This window comes from Neovison vison, chromosome 1 (genome assembly GCF_020171115.1).
Source record: "Neovison vison isolate M4711 chromosome 1, ASM_NN_V1, whole genome shotgun sequence".
Classification (NCBI taxonomy): domain Eukaryota; kingdom Metazoa; phylum Chordata; class Mammalia; order Carnivora; family Mustelidae; genus Neogale; species Neogale vison.
In genome coordinates, this window is record NC_058091.1 from 63,678,687 (window position 1) to 63,704,430 (window position 25,744).

Genomic DNA, 25,744 nt, shown 5'->3' on the forward strand with positions numbered 1-25,744 from the left:
TGACAACCTGATGGCCAAGGCGCTTCCAGGTGAACAGCTGTAACAGGCGGGAAAGTGATAGAAGGCACCTCAGGAAATGGTTCCTGCTGAGACGCACACACACACGTGTGCAGATGCACACGTGCACGCACGCACACACACACACACACACACACACACATCCCAACACACACAATAACTGAAGTTATTATTCCTAAGGAATATGTGTATAAGTAAGCCGGACCCCCATGCAGGGTTGGGAAATGTGTTCATTTTCCTTTTGGAAATTTTTCAAGCGTCCAAGCATACGTGGACACCTCTGACTGTGATTTCCCTTTTCCTCCTCCATATTCCTCTTGGCTTAAGCTGGCATATTAAAATGGCTTAAGGCACCTCAACCTTTAATTCCTGCATTGGGGTCCCCAGAAGGTCTACTGAACTCTAGCCCTGCCCTATGAACTAGCCCAAATGAAGTAGAGAGGATCTCTGACCTGCTCTGTGTGTCTTCTAACTCCATGTAAGTTCTTCAAAAACTGTGTAAGTCAGACGTTATAGGGAAGTGGGGAAAATCTTTGAAAAAGGACTCGTTTGCTCAAAGCCCATCCAGCAGCAAATAAGCAGAGAACAGACACTTCCAAAGAGTCAAATCAGAGTCAATAAAGACAGGCCCGGCAGGAAGAAAAGAAAGGGTTTCCAGAAGGGAGAGTGGAGACGTTCCTCCTTAGAACAGGATTTCCTTATTTCAGTGGCCTCAGCCAGTTTGATACAACAGTCTGGGCTCCCTTGTCCAGTTTTCTTGCAAGGAGGTGGGGTTTCTCCTCCCAGTTTTGGTTCGAACATAACAAACAAGATGCTTCCAAGAAAAAATGACCGGGTGTCCTGTGTACTTTTCCTCTGGATTTTATCTGCGGACTAATCTGCTCCTTAACTGTAGAATATTTAATTTGCTGTATGTCTCAAGAATAATGCTACTACATCAAACTAAAAGAACCAAAATGTATCACTGAACATTCAGGAGTTAGAAGTCAGCCCAATTTAAAAAAATACTTTAGTGACAACTAGAATCATTAAATCGGTATCTCTGGTAGCAGGTCTTCAGCCTTAATGGTTTTGAACTCCCATGGGGTAACAAGGGACACTAAACGAAACTATAAACATATAAACATCAGGTTTATATGACACTAGCATAAAGCTCAGAGATCTTAAGCTGAGTATTGATGCATAAAGATACCTAAGAAGGTGGCGCATGCCTGCCAGTCACTTGGATCTATGGTCACAAAAAAAGTAAAATTCTTCAGTACTATGCTTCACATGTGAGAACACCACACTGCTGTTTCTTAACTAAGCACCGTGGTGAAGATCCAAGGTGGATGAGACGCCTACGAATGTCAGGTGGTCGCCAATATTATTACAGCAAGATTCTACCAACATTTTCTAAGACTAATAGTAGTGAGGAAACAACATAATACAGTGCTTACCAGCCCATATTTGAAACATAAAAAGTCTGAATTTGAATGTCTAGCTGTAGAAACTTGGATAGCAAATTATTCTCACTTTTCGTGGGATTCTTCATCTGCCTTGGTTGGGGTAAAGATGAGAGGAGAATATACAGAAAACACAACTTATTGACACACACTAGCGACTCAGTAGCTAGTAGCTACCATTATTAGCTGGTTATTATTATTAACCAGTGTTTGGCAGTTGAGGGATGGATGGACAGATGGAGTGAAAGAGGAAGGACACTGAAACTAAGAACCCTAAACAAAGAATGGTCTTTGAGACACTTTGCTTGGGCTTGATAAGATAAAAGACTTGAAGTTTCCCATGAGTCAGTAAGATTGAACCAGCAAATACACATTTATAAACAAGGCTTTCTCACTTTGAAAAATCCCTCAGAGAAACCTTGAGCAGGCTTGAGAATACACCCTGAAACTTTCCAAAGAAACAACATTAACCATTTTCAAATTCATTCCACAGAACTTCTGGCTATGACTTCTCTTCTTCCTTTACCCAAAGACTTTGGCAATTTTTACTCCCACAGCTTCTTCCAATATTAAGTTACTACCTCTGGAAAACTCAACAGCAAATCTGCTCATTTGCGCATCATGCTAGGAGAAATCTTGGTCTAGCTTTCAACCAATGGCAAGAAGGATTATGTATCCATATGGAGTTTTTATTTCTGATTATTCATGAAGTTGAACAGAAAACACATATTGCATATTTCATAATTACCCATTTCTAAATTTGACGATATGTCTTATTCTTCCTGTATCATGAAAAACTGTATGATGAAAAACGTTCATTATTACAGTTTAATTAAGCAAGCTAACGTGAGACATACAAATGAAAGTTTATTTACATTTTGAGTGCTTAATGATCCTTTTACTGTTTCAACAGTGCCTTGGGGGAAATGGCCTCATTCTTCATAGTTAAGTACACATGCCTATTTCCTGATCAACAGGTTTCAGGGTAAACACTGTTCTTGAGCAAAAGTCACCCTTCCAGCGGGGTAAGAAAGAAGAGGGTGTCTGGATTTTTTCTCAACATTTCCACAGGACTTTTAAATGGTTTAAATGTTTTTTTATAAATTGTTTCCCAAGCTAATAGCAAAAGTGACAATACAACTTTTTTTTTTTCATTAAGTTAAAGACTTATTTTTCATTAAGTTAAAGGCTTATTTTTATGAAAAGTTCAGATACAACTAAGAAAGCTTCCAGGAGCTAACTGGTGTTTTTAGGCTGAGATGTCCTGCTTTCGAAACCAAGATGCAGACTTTCAAAGGCTAAATGAGCAGGTGAGAAGCACCTGAGAATCTACAAAATAACTGCACCGAAGTCTAAAGAATGCAATTCCTTTTTTGTGGCAGTATAATTTTCTTACATAGTTAATTCTTTCCGTTGATGCAAAATCATTTCTTTTTTTTGGGGGGAGGGAATGGATACAGATTTTTCATTCCCTTTTTTCTTCTTTTTTAAAGAGGGCTTTGTGAACTCAGCAGCATTTTCATGATTTCTTTTTTTTTAATTTTTAATTTTTTATAAACTTATATTTTTATCCCCAGGGGTACAGGTCTGTGAATCGCCAGATTTACACACTTCACAGCACTCACCAAAGCACATACCCTCCCCAATGTCCATAACCTCACCCCCCTTCTCCTAACCTCCCTCCCCCCAGCAACCTTCAGTTTGTTCTGTGAGATTAAGAGTCACTTATGGTTTGTCTCCCTCCCAATCCCATCTTGTTTCATTTATTCTTCTCCTACCCCCTTAAGACCCCATGCTGCATCACCACTTCCTCATATCAGGGAGATCATGTGATAGTTGTCTTTCTCTGCTTGATTTATTTCGCTAAGCATGATACGCTCTAGTTCCATCCACATTGTCGCAAATGGCAAGATTTCATTTCTTTTGATGGCTGCATAGTATTCCATTGTGTATATATACCACTTCTTCTTTATCCATTCATCTGTTGATGGACATCTAGGTTCTTTCCATAGTTTGGCTATTGTGGACATTGCTGCTATAAACATTCGGGTGCACATGCCCCTTCGGATCACTACGTTTGTATCTTTAGAGTAAACACCCAGTAGTGCAATTGCTGGGTCATAGGGCAGTTCTATTTTCAACATTTCGAGGAACCTCCATGCTGTTTTCCAGAATGGTTGCACCAGCTTGCATTCCCACCAACAGTGTAGGAGGGTTCCCCTTTCTCCGCATCCTCGCCAGCATCTGTCATTTCCTGACTTGTTAATTTTAGCCATTCTGACTGGTGTGAGGTGATATCTCATTGTGGTTTTGATTTGTATTTCCCTGATGCCGAGTGATATGGAGTACTTTTTCATGTGTCATGAAGCCATCTGGATGTCTTCTTTGCAGAAATGTCTGTTCATGTCCTCTGCCCATTTCTTGATTGGATTATTTGTTCTTTGGGTGTTGAGTTTGCTAAGTTCTTTATAGATTTTGGACATTAGTCCTTTATCTGATATGTCATTTGCAAATATCTTCTCCCATTCTGTCAGTTGTCTTTTGGTTTTGTTCACGGTTTCCTTTGCTGTGCAAAAGCTTTTGATCTTGATAAAATCCCAATAGTTCATTTTTGCTCTTGCTTCCCTTGCCTTTGGCAATGTTCCTAGGAAGATGTTGCTGCGGCTGAGGTCGAAGAGGTTGCTGCCTGTGTTCTCCTCAAGGATTTTGATGGATTCCTTTCTCACATTGAGGTCCTTCATCCATTTTGAGTCTATTTTCATGTGTGGTATAAGGAAATGGTCCAATTTCATTTTTCTGCATGTGGCTGTCCAATTTTCCCAACACCATTTATTGAAGAGGCTGTCTTTTTTCCATTGGACATTCTTTCCTGCTTTGTCGAAGATTAGTTGACCATAGAGTTAAGGGTCTATTTCTGGGCTCTCTATTCTGTTCCATTGATCTATGTGTCTGTTTTTGTGCCAGTACCATGCTGTCTTGATGATGACAGCTTTGTAATAGAGCTTGAAGTCCGGAATTGTGATGCCACCAACTTTGGCTTTCTTTTTCAATATTCCTTTGGTTATTCAAGGTCTTTTCTGGTTCCAAATAAATTTCAGGATTATTTGTTCCATTTCTTTGAAAAAGATGGATGGTACTTTGATAGGAATTGCATTAAATGTGTAGATTGCTTTAGGTAGCATAGACATTTTCACAATATTTATTCTTCCAATCCAGGAGCATGGAACATTTTTCCATTTCTTTGTGTCTTCCTCAATTTCTTTCATGAGTACTTTATAGTTTTCTGAGTATAGATTCTGTGCCTCTTTCGTTAGGTTTCTTCCTAGGTATCTTATGGTTTAGGGTGCAATTATAAATGGGATTGACTCCTTAATTTCTCTTTCTTCTGTCTTGTTGTTGGTGTAGAGAAATGCAACTGATTTCTGTGCCTTGATTTTATAACCTGACACTTTACTGAATTTTTGTCCAAGTTCTAGCAGCTTTGGAGTGGAGTTTTTTTTGGTTTTCCACATATAGTATCATATCATCTGCGAAGAGTGATAGTTTGACTTCTTCTTTGCCGATTTGGATGCTTTAATTTCCTTTTGTTGTCTGATTGCTGAGGCTAGGACTTCTAGTACTATGTTGAATAGCAGTGGTGATGGTGATAATGGACATCCCTGCCGTGTTCCTGACCTTATCAGAAAAGCTTTCAATTTTTCTTCATTGAGAATGATATTTGCGGTGGGTTTTTCATGAATGGCTTTGATAATATTGAAGTATGTGCCCTCGATCCTTACACTTTGAAGAGTTTTGATCAGGAAGGGATGCTGTACTTTGTCAAATGCTTTTTCAGCATCTACTGAGAGTATCATATGGTTCTTGTTCTTTCTTTTATTAATGTGTTGTATCACATTGATTGATTTGCGGATGTTGAACCAACCTTGCAGCCCTGGAATAAATCCCACTTGGTAGTGGTGAATAATCCTTTTAATGTACTGTTGAATCCTATTGGCTAGTATTTTGGTGAGTTCATCTGTGTTCATCAAGGGTATTGATCTATAGCTCTCTTTTTTGATGGGATCCTTGTCTGGTTTTGGGATCAAGATGATGCTGGCCTCATAAAATGAGCTTGGAAGTTTTCCTTCCATTTCTATTTTTTGGAACAGTTTCAGGAGAATAGGAATTAGTTATTCTTTAAATGTTTCGTAGAATTCTCCCGGGAAGCCATCTGGCCCTGGGCTTTTGTTTGTTTGGAGATTTTTAATGACTGTTTCAATCTCCTTACTGGTTATGGGTCTGTTCAGGCTTTCGATTTCTTCCTGGTTCAGTTGTGGTAGTTTATATGTTTCTAGGAATGCATCCATTTCTTCCAGATTGTCAAATTTGTTGGCGTAGAGTTGCTCATAGTGTGTTCTTATAATAGTTTGTATTTCGTTGGTGTTAGTTGTGATCTCTCCTCTTTCATTCATGATTTTATTTATTTGGGTCCTTTCTCTTTTCTTTTTGATAAGTCTGGCCAGGGGTTTATCAATTTTATTAATTCTTTCAAAGAACCAGCTCCTAGTTTCGTTGATTTGTTCTATTGTTTTTTTGGTTTCTATTTCATTGATTTCTTCTCTGATCTTTATGATTTCTCTTCTCCTGCTGGGTTTAGGGTTTCTTTCTTGTTCTTTCTCCAGCTCCTTTAGGTTAGGGTTAGGTTGTGTACCTGAGACCTTTCTTGTTTCTTGAGAAAGGCTTGTACTGCTATATATTTTCCTCTCAGGACTGCCTTTGTTGTGTCCCACAGATTTTGAACCATTGTGTTTTCATTATCATTTGTTTCCATGATTTTTTTCAATTCTTCTTTAATTTCCTGGTTGACCCATTCATTCTTTAGAAGGATGCTGTTTAGTCTCCGTGTATTTGGGTTCTTTCCAAACTTCCTCTTGTGGTTGAGTTCTAGCTTCGGAGCATTGTGGTCTGAAAATATGCAGGGTATGATCCCAATCTTTTGATACCGGTTGAGTCCTGATTTAGGACCAAGGATGTGATCTATTCTGGAGAATGTTCCATGTGCACTAGAGAAGAATATGTATTCTGTTGCTTTGGGATGAAATGTTCTGAATATATCTGTGATGTCCATCTGGTCCAGTGTGTCATTTAAGGCCTTTATTTTCTTGTTGATCTTTTGCTTGGATGATCTGTCCATTTCAGTGAGGGGAGTGTTGAAGTCCCCTACTATTATTGTATAATTGTCGATGTGTTTCTTTGATTTTGTTATTAATTGGTTTATATAGTTGGCTGCTCCCACGTTGGGGGCATAGATATTTAAAATTGTTAGATCTTGTTGGACAGAGCCTTTGAGTATGATATAGTGTCCTTCCTCATCTCTTATTATAGTCTTTGGCTTAAAATCTAATTGATCTGATATAAGGATTGCCACTCCTGCTTTCTTCTGATGTCCATTAGCATGGTAAATTCTTTTCCACCCCCTCACTTTAAATCTGGAGGTGTCTTCAGGCTTAAAATGAGTTTCTTGTAGGCAACATATAGATGGGTTTTGTTTTTTTATCCATTCTGATACCCTGTGTCTTTTGATTGGGGCATTTAGCCCATTAACATTCAAGGTAACTATTGAGAGATATGAATTTAGTGCCATTGTATTGCCTGTAAGGTGACTGTTACTGTATATTGTCTCTGTTCCTTTCTGATCTACCACTTGTAGGCTCTCTCTTTGCTTAGAGGACCCCTTTCAGTATTTCCTGTAGAGCTGGTTTGGTGTTTGCAAATTCTTTCAGTTTTTGTTTGTCCTGGAAGCTTTTAATCTCTCCTTCTATTTTCAATGATAGCCTAGCTGGATATAGTATTCTTGGCTGCATGTTTTTCTCGTTTAGTGCTCTGAATACATCATGCCAGCTCTTTCTGGCTTGCCAGGTCTCTGTGGATAAGTCTGCTGCCAATCTAATATTTTTACCATTGTATGTTACAGACTTCTTTTCCCGGGCTGCTTTCAGGATTTTCTCTTTGTCACTAAGACTTTTAAATTTTACTATTAGGTGACGGGGTGTGGGCCTATTCTTATTGATTTTGAGGGGCGTTCTCTGAACCTCCTGAATTTTGATGCTTGTTCCCTTTGCCATATTGGGGAAATTCTCCCCAATAATTCTCTCCAGTATACCTTCTGCTCCCCTCTCTCTTTCTTCTTCTTCTGGAATCCCAATTATTCTAATGTTGTTTCGTCTTATCGTATCACTTATCTCTCGAATTCTCCCCTCGTGGTCCAGTAGCTGTTTGTCCCTTTTTTGCTCAGCTTCTTTATTCTCTGTCATTTGGTCTTCTATATCGCTAATTCTTTCTTCTGCCTCATTTATCCTAGCAGTGAGAGCCTCCATTTTTTATTGTACCTCATTAATAGCTTTTTTTATTTCAACTTGGTTAGATTTTAATTCTTTTATTTCTCCAGAAAGGGCTTCTTATCTCCCAAGAGGGTTTCTCTAATATCTTCCATGCCTTTTTTGAGCCCGGCTAAAACCTTGAGAATTGTCATTCTGAACTCTAGATCTGACATATTACCAATGTCTGTATTGATTAGGTCCCTAGCCTTTGGTACTGCCTCTTGTTCTTTTTTTTGTGGTGAGTTTTTCCGCCTTGTCATTTTGTCCAGATAAGAGTAATGAAGGAGCAAGTAAAATACTAAAAGGGTGGCAACAACCCTAGGAAAATATGCTTTAACAAAATCAGAAGAGATCCCAAATTGTGAGGGGGGAGAAAAGGGATAAAAAGAGGTTCGGAAAAAAAGAAAGGCAAAAAAAGAAAAAAAAAGAATTAAAAAAAGAAAACGAATAAAGAAAAGTATAAAAAAGAGAAAAAATATATTTGATGAACTAGTTTAAAAAACGTTAAAAAAGAAAAGGGTAAAAGTTAAAAAAATTTTAGCCGAAGAAGAAAAAAATGAAAAAGAAAAAAAAAATTAAATTAACTGTAAGACTAAAGAATCATAGGGAGAAAGCCATGAGTTCCGTGCTTTGCTTTCTCCTCCTCTGGAATTCTGCCGCTCTCCTTGGTATTGAAACTGCACTCCTTGGTAGGTGAACTTGGTTGGGGCTGGATTTCTTGTTGATCTTCTGGGCGAGGGGCCTGTTGTAGTGATTCTCAAGTGTCTTTGCTCCAGGCGGAATTGCACCGCCCTTACCAGGGGCCGGGCTGAGTCATCTGCTCGGGTTTGCTTTCAGGAGCTTTTGTTCCCTGAGCACTTTCCGTGGAGTTCTGGAGGATGGAATACAAATGGCGGCCTCCTGGTCTCCGGCCGGAGGAGCCGAGAGCCCGGGGCCCCACTCCTCCGTGCGCCCTCAGAGAACAGCGCCCAGTAACTCCCGTCTGCCTGACCTCCGGCCGCGCTCCAAGCTCACCGAGCCTGCGGCCGGCTCAAGGCAACCCCGAGCTGCGAGCTTACTGTCGGCTCTGTCTCTGTAGCCAGCTTCCCCATTCTAATACCTGCAAGCTCTGCGACACTCAGACACCCCCGATCCTTCTGTGACTCTGCGGGACCTGAGGCCACGCTGACTCCACGTGGGCTTCGCCCCGGTTTAGCCTCTGGAGCGACGTCCCTCAGCGGAACAGACTTTTAAAAGTCCTGATTTTGTGCTCCGTTGCTCCGCCGCTTGCCGGGAGCCGGCCCCTCCCCCTGGGGTCTATCTTCCCGTCGCTTTGGATTCACTTCTCCGCCAGTCCTACCTTTCAGAAAGTGGTTGTTTTTCTGTTTCTAGACTTGCTGTTCTTCTTCTCTTCGATCTGCCGGTGGATTTTTAGGTGTTTGCATCTTTAGATAAGCTATCTAGCTGATCTCCTGCTAGCTGAAGTAGTCTCAGCCTGCTACTTCTCCGCCATCTTGACTCCTCCTCTGCAAAATCATTTCTTAAGTGACTACTACGGTGGGAATTGAAATGTTCTGAGCTGTTTTGCAAATTTGAGGAATGATTCAGGCCAGTGAGAAAAGTATTTTTTCCTCTCTTGTGGAGCTAATGTAAACCATGATTTCAGATGGTCCTACTATTTTTCTTTCTTAAATTATCTATATATGAGTCATCTAATAATTTAGTATTTGTAACTATGGATCCATATGCTTATAAATTGTTGCTGTGCTTTTCATATAAATAGATCTGCTCAGCCTGTGCCAGATTACAGACTAAGGTGGGGGCATTCCCGACTCCCCTTTTTAAAGGCTGACAGTGGGCCTTATGGTGAAAATCCATGCCTTCAGAATCACCTGGGAAGTGTTACTAAAAATAAGATGTGTCCCACTGAGGAACAGTGGGACACCCTGTAGCAGATTAGACCCTTAAAGCATAAGAAATACACTTGATATATATCAAGCACTGACAAATGGTAAGGGGAAAGTGTGGAGGTGGTCTGGCAGGAGATGAAGGGTGGGAGGGATAGGAGAATTAAAACCTTGTACTTATCAAGGGATCATGGTCAAAGGGATGCTGCTGCTGGTAGGATTCCATACCTGGTTGGGGAAGACAGTGCTCACCTGGGTTTTAGATCATTTAAAAGGAGGTTATACTGATATTCAAATGTGGCACTGTTTCCCAAACTTGAGTAGGCCCATGAATCACAAGAGGGCTCTAACTGGAAAGCAGATTCTTACTCATGAGTCTGGGATGGGGCCTGCGGTTCTGTGTTTCTAACAAGGTGAGTTTCTTGTTTCTAACAAGGCAACTGCTGATGCCTCCGGTCGGTGGACCACACTCGGAGGTTTTATGGCGAAGGCTGGTGGGAGAGAAGAGTCACCATCAGGGTGACTGTTCTCAACCTGACGTCCCCAGCACAATCACCGGGGACCTCTTACAAAGTGTGTAAGCACAGGTCCCCCCAGGAGCGAACAACTCAGATTTTCTGGGGCAACTCTACACATCTTATTTTTTTTTTGTTTGTTTGTTTTTAAGATTTTTATTTTATTTATTTGAGAGAGAGACAGTGAGAGAGAGCACGAGCGAGGAGAAGGTCAGAGAGCAAAGCAGACTCCCCATGGAGCTGGGAACCTGATGTGGAACTCGATCCCGGGACTCCAGGATCACGCCCTGAGCCGAAGGCAGTCGTCCAACCAACTGCGCCACCCAGGCGTCCCTACACATCTTATTTTTACTAACACTTCCCAGGTGATTCTAACATGCAGCCATTTGATGAGAACCACCAATGCGGGAGGAAGGTTCCAAAGGTTGGTGGCTGTTAAGTGTCCCACACAGAACAGGGGGTTTCAGGAGTGCAAAGAGCAAAAGCCAAAACTTAGTCAAGGAACTACTGCAAACAGCCAACGTTATAGAGGAACATAAGTAACCTTTTAGAAGCCTATCCCTTGTTCTGATCTTTGATCATTGTTAGTCAATGCTGTGTACTATTCACTTCATCAAAAGACATATTTTCAAGATAAAAGGCTAGGCTAGTTTAACTCCAACACTGTGTCTGCACAGTATTCATCCCTGAGCACGGTTTGGGATAAAGGGAGGTGGGTAGCCTCTAGAAGCATTCCACCATTTACAGAGGAGGTCATCAGGGCCCTCCAGGATGAGGGAGCTTCCACAGCCAAGCTGTGTGCTGTGTGCTGCACGGTGTGAAGAGTAGAAGCCCAGTCAGACCTGCTGGTCTCGCCTCCTAGTCCCACCACTGCTGAACTGTCTGACTTTTGGGATGTTGGTACCCCCCTCTCTGTCTGTCAAAGATGGATAAGAGGATTTCCTGCTTCACAGAACTGCTGTGTGGATTGTATGATTTCCTGTAGGCAGAGCTTTTAAAACAGCGACTGGCCCAGAGTAAGTGCTAAATGAACGTGAAGGACAGCTATGGAACATTGTCTTTGAGCTGATGTACTTGTCTCTCACCATAACCAGGGACATGATATGTTCTCGTGCCTCCTCAGAATTACCGGCTCTGAGAGAGAGTGGCCACTGATGGCTCAGAACTAGAGCTGATGCCTCCTAGAAATAGGTGGGGCGGTGGGCAGGCCTGATGGATAAATAGTCACTATTCTTCTCCAAGGGAGGCAAACGCTCCAGGGTGTGTCTGTTGTCGGCACTGGGATCAGGGCAGCTGGAGACGGAAGCCCCGGGTCTAGAATCTGTGGGGCTCGTCATGCTTGGGGTCACTCTTCCTCTCTCAGCAGACTGGGTTGGAAACGTCCTTCCTGTGGACCGGTCTGACAGAAGAGCAGGATTCTTACTCTCCTGAACACGAGATCTATGCCAGGTCTGTACTAGCACAGAGGAGCAATTCTGCATGTTGCCATTCATTAAGGCACTTCGAAGTGGTGACTCTTGAGGTGCCTGGGTGACTCAGTCACTAAGCATCTGCCATCCGTTCCGGTCATGATCCTGGGGTCATGGGATCAAGCCTTGCATCAGGCTGCTTGCTCAGTGGGGAGTCTACTTCTCTCTCTCCCACAGCCAGAATCAAATAAGTAAATAAAATCTTTAAAAATAAATGGTGACTCTCACGGCCATGACAATGCAGTCTCCACAGCCCTGCTCTGTCCAGGGACCAGAGCAAGGTGGCAGATGGAGGGAGGCATGGGAGACCTGGCCAACTAAACCGAGTCCCGCTGTGAACAGGGAGGTGGAAGGGCCTGCCTGTGGGCCTGCAGGAGAGGCAGAGCTTAAAACATCATGTGGGGCCTGCACCCTAATGGGAGACCCCCACCACCCAATACATGACGGACTGTTCATTTTCAAGATCTTCACCGAGTCCTTCCAAATTCCAGAGAATATGGTCTCAAGCCTTTATCATAAACTCTGAAGTCCACACGAGCATGGGGAACAACACATTTTTCTGTGATGGTGTGACCCCGGCTTCACGACCTTCATACAGTTGTCCTGCTAGGGACTCTTTCCCAACTAAAGGATCGCAGAGGGCCAGAGCGGGACATGGAGAGCTAGTGAGCTAGTTACCACTCCCACAGGAAGCTGCCTGATTGATGCCCCATCCTTTCAGGATCCTGGCCAGATCAGCACTGTCCAGCGGACCGTGGACGTCATCATCAAGTGCAGCTCCTAACAGCAGCGGCATGAACTTACTGCGAGGCTGGGTCTGCCCCAACAGCTTCGCACATGGATTCTCTCCCCCTTGTCCAAATGGCACAAGCACACAGCTAACACTGCCTTCACAGAAAACAAACACAGGGCTGGGGAGGTAGCCAAGGCAACACAGCAGGTGGGCAGGAGATGGGAGCACTGGGGTTTACATCCAAACAGTGCTCCTCCAGAGCCCAGAGCGCCACTTCTCCCTTCTTGCCACGGCCACCGCTAACCTGGAAGACCTCTGTCTCTATATTGCTTTGGGGCGGAGAGTTGTTTTTTTTCTTTTCCAAAAAACAAAAAAAAGCTTTGTTTTTCCTTTGTAGGTTTTGGTAGAGACCACTGTGTTTTGATGCTTTATTCTATCTAGAAAGGCCTGCGGGATCTCTACTCTGCATTCTAACTACCTGCCGTAAACAGCCTGAGCTTGGGCACGACATGGCAGTGTGTGTCCGCTGCTCAGGAATGACGTCTTGATCAGATTTGCATTCAAGCACTGGTTCCTGGAAGGATGGTAAAGGCAACCTTCTCCTCCTCTGGAAGGCAGCTTGGGAAACCCTGGTAGCTCTCTCTCCCCTCTTGAAGGTCCTGAAAAAAACCTGTGCCCCATCCCCCACCCCCCAAACTCCATCAGCTGGGGTGTGGGGGGTGGGGACTGGCTAGGCAGGAACAGCTGCTTTCCCTTCTCACCCTTCATATGGCAAAGGGCTAACAGGCTACTTAGATGCCAATTTATTTTCTTGCTCTAATTAGAAACTACATTTGTCATTTAAAAAGCGAACTGACACGGCGTACTGAAAATAGTCCAAATTACACAGAGCGGAGGCTGGTAATTGCCAGGGGCTGACGGGAGGGGAGAGTAGAGAGTTATTCTTCAATGGGTCTAAAGTTTTAGTTACACAAGATGAGTAAGTTCTAGACATCTGCCGAGCATCATGGTGCCTGTAGTTAACATTACCGCACTGTACACTTAGAAATGTGTTAAGGTAGATTTTGTGTTAAGTGTTCTTACCACACACACAACAAAAAAGAGAACCTGCAAATAATAGGAATACTCACAGGAGTCCCTTAAAAATCACCTGAAAAAAATTACTGATAGATAGTTCTGTTTCTTTACCTATACGGAGTAAAACATAAATAGGTTAAAGAAAGGTGTTCTTTCTACCTATACAAATACACATTTGGGAATTTACATTGTAGTTAGAAGTCAGCTAATCATTTTTGTTCTTTTGATAGATACATAAAAATGTTCAATGTGCTCAAAAATAACTTTCTCTTACTCTTCACTCTTTAAGGCACACGGTACCATAAATGGCACAAGTAGAGGACAATAGAAATACTACTCATGATAGGGGTAACTATGTGAGTTGATGGATATTTTAATTAGTTTCACTGTGGTAGTTATTTCACAATATGTATGTATATCAAAACACTAAGTTGTAGACTTAAAATACATAGAATTTTTGTCTATTATATCTCAACAATGAGAGAAAGAAAACATGTCCAAAATGCTACATTTCTACCTGGTATACTCAAGAAATGATGATCATTTCTATAAAAAAACATATATACCCATGAGTGCTGACAGTTGAGCTTTTTCTTCCTAATTTCAGAATTCAGATTATCATTGCCTCTTTGAGGTCTGCACATGTATTCCTGTCAAAACACATGAATCCTGAAGATACTCTTTTCAAGAAATGGAAGGAAAATTATTCTAAGTGTATTAAAGTATAGCTTTGGAATGCTGACATTTCCAAAAACCAGAGGCATCTGCCAGGCACTGGAGAAGCCAAGAATTCTGTTGGACATAGTTCTGGGAGTGCTGGAAGGTGCACAGTTCCCTAGCCTGCAACACAGATGGGAAAGAGAAGGCTTTCCAATGATAGTTACAAAATGTGTTCATTGGGCTTTAGGAGAGGGGCCTGGAAGTTCATCAATAAACGTCTCTCTCACTCTCGTACCTGGTTTCTTGAAAACCATTTTTTTAAATCAAATGCTTTTCAATTATTCTTAAGAAAAATAGACTCAGAAAGCAAAAGGAGGCGCAGCGTCTAGGTACAGAAGCTTTGGGACAACCAGTACTGTTATTTCCATTTTAAAACCTCAAATGAAGCAAACCAAAGCATGCAGAAGAGCATTATGACCAAGGGTGACAGAGCCAATAGCCTGTTTCCTACAGATCAATTCTTTAGTGGAAACTCCCCAAGGTAATGATCAGAGAAGGGCTCACCCTACTGCTGGGCCTCAGTTCCCCTCCTCCCGGGACTTCTCCCAGCCTGGGGGAGGCAGCTGTGAGCAGGCAGCCAGGGAACACAGCACATGCTCACTGGGAGGAGGGGGCACTACTCACCTCTGCAATCTTCAGCACCGCGCTCCCGTTCAGGTCGAATGTCGGGGTGTAGGTGATGCAGAGTAAAACCTTTAGCAACCAGGAGATGAGGAAGGAAGGGAGAGAGAAAGGGTTAAAATTTCAGAAATAGAGAAATGTGGGGCACGTGGGTGGCTCAGTTGTTAAGTGTCTGCCTTCAGCTCAGGTCATGATCCCAGGGTTCTGGGATGAACCCCGAATCTGGCTCCTGGCTCCCTGCTCCCTGCTCGGCAGGAAGCCTGCTTCTCCCTCTCCCACTCTCTCTGCTTGTGTTCTGTCTCTTGCTGTGTCTCTCTCTCTCTCTGTCACATAAATAAATAAAATCTTTAAAAAATTTTAAAAATAAACAGAAATATGATTTCACATATCATTTGTGCAGCCCTGTTTTCATGCCTCTTTTGCTTTTTGCTTTATTTTAATTTAGTCAGTTATTTATTTAAAGATTTTATTTATTTGACAGAGAGTGAGCACAAGCAGGAGAAGTGGCAGGCAGAAGGAGAGGAAGAAGCAGGCTCCTTGCTGAGCAGGGAGCCCGATGCAGGATTTGATCCCAGGACTCTGGGATCATGAACTGAGTCAAAGGCAGATGCTTAACCTACTGAGCCACCCAGGCACCCCTGCTCTTTGCTTTATCTAACGTTTCTTCCCATGCTACTCACTGCTCTCTAATGAGTGGCTACACATTGCCCAGTAAAACAGAGACTAATACTATAAGTAAAGGGAGCTACCCTCTCCCCACAGGGAATGGCCACTGCAAGAATGGCCAGAAAAAGCATTCCTCAGTAACTGTAGGAGGTCCGTCTAATAATAACAGGCTCAGTGCTATGCACAGTGTGTGAATTACCTAGGTTGATACTTTCAGTTAATGTGATGATTTTATTGTCCTTATTTCCCTGACAGGAAAATCGATGCTTAGAAAGATTAAGTCACCTAAGACCATACAAGTAACAAGCGCTACAGCTGAGATTTGAACCCAAGGAATTGAACTCCATGCCCTGAACCACAGTGCAATCTGTCCTGTCCTCTTCCTAGACCCAGACATCATCATACTTTCTGTTCCTGTTCCCTTCCCAAATCCCCAAGGGATTAGAAATCCTTTAGCAGGCACTTTCCTCTTCCTTCCTATAACGTCCCCCAAGATGCTGCCCAGCATTTATCATTCATCTCAGGTGACCCTTACTCTACAAGATAGACAATGAGTTAGAGACATTTGCAAGATCTTGAACGACCATTAAAAATTTTCACTTTGTATCTGTAGAGCTATCACAGAACAGATGGACAAAAGCCTGCAGCATTTTAAAAATTGCTTCTAATTTTGTAGATAAGAGGCGAGACTCTCCCTGTTCTGTCCTTTGACTTGCGGCACTGTGAATTTTCTCCCTGCTAGTCTGAGATAAAACTGCCGGTGTCTGCTCCTTGATCTCAAACCCAACACTGGGTCCTGCCAGCAGCTTGGTCTGTCAGTGGGGGTTGCCTGAGGAGGCTTCTTATCTGGTTCTGTCCAATTCATGAAAGAATGCTGAAGCTTTGCAAATCTACCTAATTCAGGACATACACCTAATTAGCATAGCAAAAAGTGCAATTGCCAGATGGGACAAGGAATCTCTCCTAATCCCTCAGTCTTAGTTACTGGCCAGGCCACCCTAGGAACAGCTGCTCCTCCAGGGAAAACAAATATGTACATGATTAAACAAGGAAAAGGGGATTTTTGCCAACTTTATAGTCATGAGCTTAGATAAGTTCATTGTAGGTCTGTCCCTCAGTCTTTTGATCCTTAAGGTGCCAGACACCCAAGAGTCAAGTCCAGATAAAAATCGTCCCATGTCAAGCAGGCTGACAGAGATTGTGGGAACAGCTGTCCTAAGTCCTTCTGGGAAAAGGCTTTCTTCTGTTTAATGAATATTTTGGGGGGTTGGGGTTTGGTAGACAAGAAGTGATGAAAACTGAGGAGAGACAGCAGTGTCACCAGGACCTAACTGGGCTTGGAGGGAGGCCATGTAATCTAATGCCTCTGAATTTGGTGGTACCTTTGCCTGAAACCCTCCTGTCCTTGGCTCTTCCTGCATTTGTTTCTCATGTGACTCATTTGGTTGGCTTCTTCTAGGTCTCAGCATAAATGTAACCCCTTCAGAGAGGTGTCCTCCTCTGACAACGAAACCCTCTAACTGGTTTGTCACATCCCTTTGCTTCATGACTTAAGAGCATGTGCTAGTCTCATAAACAACTGGTTTACTTATTGATAATCTTCCCATTAGACTATAAAATCCACTGGGCACCTGAAAGACCCACAAGGCTTTCTTATATGGTGCTGTCTTACGTGGAGTTTTTGCTATGTCACACAGCTTCCTTTTCTTGAATTGCTACCCCCGCTGTGATTCCTGGCAGGTGAGTGGGAGGTTATGAGGGACTGATAGAGATGGTGGTCCATGGAGTTGGGAGATGGCTTTTCCATCTGGGCTCTTGGCTTTTTAAGTATTTACAATAAAGACTGGCAACTGGCAATACTTTACAAGGTGAAAATAATGGCAAATATTTGTCTAAACTGGTTACTGTTACTTAGAAGACTGGTGATCAGCTTTCTGCCCTCCATTACTCTGTACATCCATACAGGGTGCACAGGAGTGGATTTGGAAAGAAGTTTTCAAAAACCAAAGCAGTTTTCTGTGACAAGAGATGCTTTCAGGAAGAAGGGGCTGGGGGAAGTGGGAGCAATACCAATGGGGACGTCTTCATGAAGGACACTGAGTCGGTGGTATTTGGTCATCAAGGTTCTCTGGGGAACAGAGAAGGGTCAACTTCCTTTGCCACAGGGAAGCCAGTCAATATAGAATGAGGCCCCCTAGCAACAGTCTGAAGGAAGCTGAGGATCCCTGGACCAAGCTAATGCTGATAGAGTTCAAAAGATCTTTGAAAAAGGCTTTCCACACTTCATGTCTGGCCACCAATATCCAAAGATTCATGGAGTTATTTGCAAAAACTAAGAACAACCAAAGAGAATGAAAGCTCCTTAAGCTCAGGTAGAGTGTCAGAAGCATAGAAGGTTTTAAATACAGGGAGGACAGTGCTTATGGGCCCCTATGACTCACATGGTCTATATAAAGAGCACAGTGTCTGGCAAGGATGACTCAGTAGACAGAAATGACTTATCAAAAACAATCAGTGGAGAAATGGCTGATGTGCCCAATGCCTAGTAAGCATTCATTCACTGGATTAAAACAAAGACTCGGTAGGACATTTGGGGGACAGCTAATGAATTCAAAGAATCTGATTTCTGTTGCATCATGAGTAGGCAGAAAATTCAGATTCACATTCTGCACACACTGGCCTCAAGGAAAACAGGAATGACTAAACCCCGAGGGCAAGTGCATTAAAAATACATCCCTCACAGGGTCAGAAAAGCTTATTGACTAAGTCGTTGTCATTGCTGAACAGCGGGAACTTGGGTGATTGGCAGTGTCTCACAATTCAGCTTGCTGGCATGGCCTCCATAGAGGAGCTATGAGGATAGGGAAAACTGGCACAAGATTTTCCAGGAAATGGGAAAAATCATTGCAAAGACTGAGAGAAATCCCAATCATTAAAAAAAACAATAATCAAATAGCTATGGTATACAAGAAGCAACCCTTCAATTTAAAAGATGTATAGAAACTTTGGCGCACCTAGGTAGCTCAGTCAGTTAAGCATATGCCTTCAGCTCAAGTCCCAGTCTCAGGGTCCTGAGATTGAGACCCATATCAGGCTCCCTGCTCAGCCAGGAGTCTGCTTCTCCCTCTGCTCTCTCTCTCTCAAATGAATAAATAAAATCTTTCTAAAAAAAAAAAAAGAGGTTTATGATCATAAATTTAAACATGTCTCAAAAGGCAAAGGAAACAAAAGCAAAAATGAACTTTTGGGACTTCATCAAAATAAAAACCTTCTGCACAACAAAGAAAACAGTCAACAAAACAAAAAGGAAGGAATGGGAGAAGATATTCGCAAATGACACTATAGACCAAAGGCTGATATCCAAGATCTATAAAGAACTTTTCAAACTCAACACCGAAAAACCAGATAATCATGTCAAAAAATGGGCAGAAGACATGAACAGACACTTCTCCAATGAAGACAGACAAATGACACATGAAAAAATGTTCATCATCACTAGCTATCAGTGAAATTCAAATAAAAACCACACTGAGATACCACCTTACACCAGTTAGAATTGCAAAGATCAACAAGGCAGGAAACAACAAATGTTGGAGAGGATGTGGAGAAAGGGGAACCTTCTTACATTGTTGGTGGGAATGTAAGTTGGTGTAAACACTTTGGAAAAACAGTGCGTAGATTCCTCAAAAAAATAAAAAATAGAGTTATCTTATGACCCAGCCATTGCACTAAAAGGTATCTACTCCAAAGATACAAATGTAGTGAAAAGAAGGGCCATCTGTACCCCAATGTCCACAATAGCCAAAATGTGGAAAGAGCTGAGATGCCCTTCAACAGACAAAAAGATAAAGAAGATATGGTCCATATATTCTATACATTTCTTTGGAGCAGCTTAGACATATCAGTTAAACCTGTGCACCCTTTCTATGCCTCATTAGATTTATAAGCTTCTTAGAGGAGTAAAGTGTGACTTTTTGATGTCCACCATGTTTCTGGCAACTTGCCAGGCCCCAGGAAGTGTGGTGTCCTGGCCCAAGCTCACCCCTTCTGATGCACAGTCCACATGAATGATGACCCTCAGAGTTTCAGTGAGACTGTGCACCTTCGTGCCCGGTCATTATTGTAAAATGTGTAGACAACGTATTATGACAGCCCAGTCATATAGAAGGAAATTACCCTGGGAATCTGAATGGCAGAATCAGGTTGGTATTGTGTGCCATAACAAAATGGCAGGTTTTATGACCACATAAGGTAAGAATCCTAGAGTTTCTGATGACTTGGTTAGGGTGATCAGAATTTTGTAAGCCTCCTTTAGGGATGACCAGCCACCTAGCAGGACCTCACTCTGGACAGGGGAAAAATCATCTCTCCTAACCAGAGGCCACCTCCCATGAGACTCATGGAACATTTTTTCCTTTCTGAGACTTCCTGCTATGCTCTGCTGAGAACCTGCCTTTTGCAGTCAACATAGTAAATGGTAACTTGCCTAAGATTTAGAATTTGAAGATCTCATTTCTGCCAAGGTTCCAAATGAGTCCTCTCCAGGACCATTCCTGCAAACACTGGAGTGGAGAAGTGGTTCTTGACCTTAATGGGTAGCAACTGTGTGTCTACTTTACATCTAACCATGTGCTGCATTACTCAGGCTTCCATTCATGAATCCAACAATTATTTATGGGTGTATTATTAGGGGCCTGATCTAATGCTGGTGTTGGGCATATAGTACTGAACCAAAAAGACACCCTGACCCCTGATCTTGCAGAGCTAACACCTAGTGTTGAAGACCATCATAAAATAAGGGGTTGCAATAAATTGTGATGGGTACTATGACTGGGAAAATCACTATCTCTGGACAAGCCTCTCAAGGTCTAACTCAGAGCATACTAGCTGTAATGCTACTTTCACCTTTTCATGGACCTTTAAATTTAATACACTACAACACACACTATTAATAAATTAACCCTAGGAAAGAAGACATGGGTTCCATCAAGAAATGTGCTGATTTGGGGGAGTCAAGGCCCACTGAGGACACAGGGGTATACTAAGGAATTCTTCTTTTCCTCTTTCTTAAACTATTAAAATTATCTTACTTTACATATGAGTGCATCTTGAGGTGACTGTAGTTTCATTTTTCCAAATACCAGATGTTATTTATAAATCAAACCAAACAAAATCCACCAGAGCTCAAAAAAGTAGTTAAAACGTTGAGTACAGCCTACATAAGGCCTTGTCTCTCCTGGTGCATGGAGAGGAGGGGACTCTCTTCAAATTCTTAATGCCAAGTGCATTTCAAACCCCAGCTCAGGTTCTGGCTGAAAATCTAACTTTGTTCCTTAATGCACATTTCCTTCTGGCCTTTGCTATGTCTTGGCATGAAACTTCAGAAAATTAAAAATGATTGCATAATTCCTTCTCTTTAGAAACCTTCCAGTTCTTTTTTTACTCTGTCAAATATGGCAAAAACAAGGATGGGAACTTCAGTGTTGAGCATAGGGATTCTGAGCCACCAAATGCCTTTCCATTCAGTGCAGGGCATGTCCCACTTCTGCCCCTGCAGCCTTATGGGGTGTGTACCACTGACAGTATGCCTTGGCCATGAAGTAGAAACGGACTTGAAATACAAGCAACAAAGCAGACTCCGTTTTCCAGAGATGGCAGAACGTGTGCCATCAGAGTGGGGTTGTGGGTAGTCACAAAGTACATACCGAATATCAGGGTACACTTTATATCTAAATGTAAAATGTGGCTGCCCAAAATAAGCATTTTTCCCCTTATTTTTTGATTGAAGTTTTTCAACCTCAATACTATGGACATTTTGGGTCAAATACTTCTTTTTCTGGGGGACTGTCCTGTGCATTGTAGGGTGTTAGTAGTACTCTGGCCTCTCCCCTCCAATGACAGTGGCAATCCCAACTGTGACAACTAAAATATCTCCAGACATTGCCAAATGTTCTCTGGGGGACAAAATACTCCCCAGTGGAGAACCACTGTTTTAGATCACTTATACCCCACACACCCTGTGAATATAGTGGAGAAACCCTACAATATTATTACTCTTCTTCCAGAAGCCTCCAAGCTAGAATCCAGAACTTTCAGATGGCATCTGGGAAAGATCCACTGACCCTTCATTAGGTTTCAGAGACTCTGGGACTGAAAGTAACAGAAGTAGTTGAGCTATGACCCCAGTCTTTATTTTGGTTCAAAGAAAATAAATGAAATTATTGTATTGCATGAACCCTCTACCCCTTAGGACTTGAACTGACTTCTCTTAGGCTGAGTGACAGATAATTTGAGAAATCACTTTCTGGTTCAACTTGCCCACATTCTGGCAAATGGCTATTCTGAGATATTTTTTAGTCCATAGAAAATATTTTGCTAGTGTTCCTGAGTACCCAGTTTGGAAAATATTTCTAATTATTCACTAGCATATGGTTGTGTCTTTTCTGGCCTTGATTTGGTGCCTCTAGTAATTAAGTCTGATATTCCTTCATATTTATTAATATGCCCTTAGCACCTAATTCTAGGAAATACTATAACAGTGATATCTGTAAAAAGTTTCTTTGTACATATTAAATCATAATGAACTTGGCTGATTCACTTGAACAAATAAATAAACCATTCTTATTCTCTCCCTTGGCAAGTTCCCAAAATTTCTTTCTCTAACTGGAGACTCAAAAATCTATCATTGGAGCCAACATTTCCTCCAAGTTTCCATCCCTAATTTCAACTTCTCAACATTACCAATGAGCATATGCAATTCCATGAAAGTCATTAAATCTCCAATATGGTAAACAGATAATACTTTCCCCACCTCTCAAATTCCCAATTATATAACCATTAAAATTACACTTGAAGAACATGCACCCGAATGTTTATAGCAGCAATGTCCACAATAGCCAAACTATGGAAAGAATCTAAATGTCCATCAACAGATGAATGGATAAAGAAGATGTGGTATATATACACAATGGAATACTATGCAGCCATCAAAAGAAATGAAATCTTGCCATTTGCGACGACATGGATGGAACTAGAGGGTATCATGCTTAGCGAAATAAGTCAATCAGAGAAAGACAACTATTATATGATCTCCCTGTTATGAGGAAGTGGAGATGCAACATGGGGGGTGCTAAGGGGGTAGGAGAAGAATAAATGAAACAAGATGGGATTGGGAGGGAGACAAACCATAAGTGACTCGTAATCTCACAAAACAAACTGAGGGTTGCTGGGGGAAGGGGGTTGGGAGAGGGGGGTGGGATTATGGACATTGGGGAGGGTATGTGCTATGGTGAGTGCTGTGAAGTGTGTAAACCTGGCGATTCACAGACCTGTACCCTTGGGGCTAATAATACATTATATGTTTATAAAAAATAAAAATTACACTTGAAGAAGAAAAAAATTACACTTGAAAGAATAAATATAGCCATCTGGGAAATGTTTATAATCTAAAGTGAAAAGAAATAAAAGTCTACATACACAATGAATATAACTGTGAACATATACATATGATTAGAAACAAATATTCAAAGCCAGTCATCCTTGTGGGATTTACAGTGAACTTTCCTCCATTTTGGAAAGTCTCTAGTGCTAAACTCCTTGTATTTCTTTACATGACCCTTTAAAAATATTATGATTCTTTCATATCTGACAATGTGAACTCACTACGTCTCTCTTAAATTGGCTCCTTAAAATCCATCATTCAGTCAGAAACTCTGGTTCCTCGTCCCATCATCACCTTGGATTTTTCCTTTCCCGCCTACTTACCACCTACTCCAGTGCCAGTCACTGTGGCTCCTGCTTCTCTCCCTATCGGCTCGGGGAACGTGGGTGCACCTGTCTGCACAGCATTGCTAAGGACCCTTCCTATTGCTGCAATCTGATTCACATCCTCAGGACTTCTCGCTTAGGCTCTTACAATAAGCTAGTTTACCAGTGCCTCTGACTCAGGCCTGTTGACTTTAGACCATCCTGCAAAGCCCTTCTTCCCGTGCACCTTCAACATCTAACACTCAGCTCTGGAAGTGTCCCTTTCCCGCTTCCTCTGACCAGGTCCTAGAGAATCTCCCTCAACCTAACATTCCAGCCTCATGGCTCACCCACCTTCAGGAATCCCAGTGTAAGCCTACACTTTCTAATCCATGGGGCTTTTCTCCTCCACCAAGAATGCCCGCCTTCCCCAAAAAATTGTCTTAATTCTGTACACCTTTCAAACTTCAACTCAAATAGTATCCCCGCCTTGAAATGCTGATCTACCCAGCTCAATGTAGTTTCTCCTTCTGAATTTTTCCAACTCCACTTCTATGACAACATACACAAATACTTTGAATTATGGTAAATATCATGATTTCTTTCCGATTAGTTTATGAGCACTTGTCTTTGAATGTATGGCTTTTGACCCTACAAAGTTTTATATATTGCTAGTAATGAAAATACATTCACTGAACAAACCAATGCAAATAAATCTAAAAGAAAACAAATCAAGAGGCTCAATGAATTATCTTTTTCTACGTTAGTCTGTAACAAACTTATTTTGACCTAATCTCACAGCTGATGGTTTAAGAAGTAAATTTCATGAGCACATCCCGGATAACACCTTTACTCCTTCCTTCTCTTTTCTTCTCAGACTCTCCCTAGAATGGGCACCTCATCTCAGATAGTCTCTGCTCATATATACTCAAGGCTTTTGATAACATCATAAACAATGCTTGTAGACATGACCAACCAAGTTCCACAAGATAGTATTTAAAGGGCTAAAGTCAACTTGATTCTCTACATGTGAAACATTTAACAATTTAATCATTATAAAGCTCTTCTAGAATATCCAGATCATATGAATTGTGCCTAGTAGGATGGAACTGAAATTTATTGGTGTAAATGGTGGGGTGTTTTCTGTAGACTGTGGAATCACGGCAAATGGTTAGGACCTGAAATATATATAGGTGCACAACTGATAAATCAGAATTTACAGAATTCTTCTTTGAAGCTACAATCCAACAACAGTAAATATGATGAAGCCCTTATTTATAAATCAGAAATATATGATGAAATACACATTCTTCCATTATGACAAAAGAAAATTACCATTATAGGCTGTACAGAGGGCGGGACTATAGAGGAAGAAAAGAGATAGGAAGAAGAAACTCCTAAAGCAAAGATAGTTCTAATGTTCTGGTTCATAATTCTAATGAGTTTAGAGGGATTCATTTTATTATTATGCTATACATCTTCTTTTCTAATAATTGTAACAACAGTGAAAGCTAACGCCAACCCCAATACTGCATTGTTACAAGTACTTCTTTCATATTAACTCACTGAAGGCACAACTCCAGGAGGTATGCATCATCATTGTTCACATTTTACAGATCAGAAAATTGAGGAACAGAGAAACACCTTTCCCAAGGTCATCAGGTGTTCTAGCTCCAGAACTGTGCCCTTACCACTCTGCTACCAGGTATTTTGAAACAAAGAAAAAGTAACAAGAAGTTTAAAAACAATAGAGCCTAATGATGGTTTCATAGGATAGTTACCCTCTGCCATCTCTTACTCCCACAGACACACTTGGCCACTTAAGTGTTCCTCAGGGGATTCTATCTACTGCAAGAGAGTGTTCTTCTTTCATTAGGTTCCATTATTTTTCAGAAGCTGTAGGACTCACACTGACCTTGCAGTTTACTCAAATACAAGTCTGAGAAGTTTTCTTCTCTACCCATCCAATAGCACACATCCGGAGACCAGATCAAGTCCCAGCCTTGCTACAAAGTCTTTGCAGAAAAATATAAATAGCTGAAAAAGTAACCCTGCTACTGACCACTGTGTAAGCCCAGACAAGTAACTGGACCATTATAGCTTCAATTTACCTATAAAAAGAAGGATCTGATGATATGTGAACTTACTTCCATTCTAAAGTGTGAATCTGTGTTAATCCTTCTCATCTGTGAACTCACACAGGTTAATTATCTATCAACATAAATTTCGTTCCTTTTGCTTGTTGCTTACCCTCGTGGTCAAACTTTCGCCTCTCCATCTGTCAATAACTAAGTTAACAAGCAATTAGTTAGCCAAATGCCAGATGCTCTGGTTGGCACTAAAAGGATAAAAACAATACTAAAACATGTAATTAGTTTTCACTAACTAGTGAACTTTTCCAGTTATGCCTGGACCAATAGTTAAAGAGTAACCATTTGGAGAGATTATAATGTGCATTTTCCCCAAAGGGCCCACTGTAGGTAGTCCCC

General features: G+C 41.7%; 1 protein-coding gene across 1 annotated transcript in view; it reads right to left on the reverse strand.

Moving 5' to 3' along the window:
• ARFGEF3 (ARFGEF family member 3) overlaps positions 1 to 25,744 on the reverse strand; it is a 186,001-nt gene that overhangs the window by 106,410 nt on the left and 53,847 nt on the right. Inside the window, exon 5 of the mRNA XM_044247931.1 lies at positions 14,847 to 14,915. Coding sequence (XP_044103866.1) covers positions 14,847 to 14,915 — 69 coding nt within the window. The remainder of the gene's footprint in view (positions 1 to 14,846; positions 14,916 to 25,744) is intronic.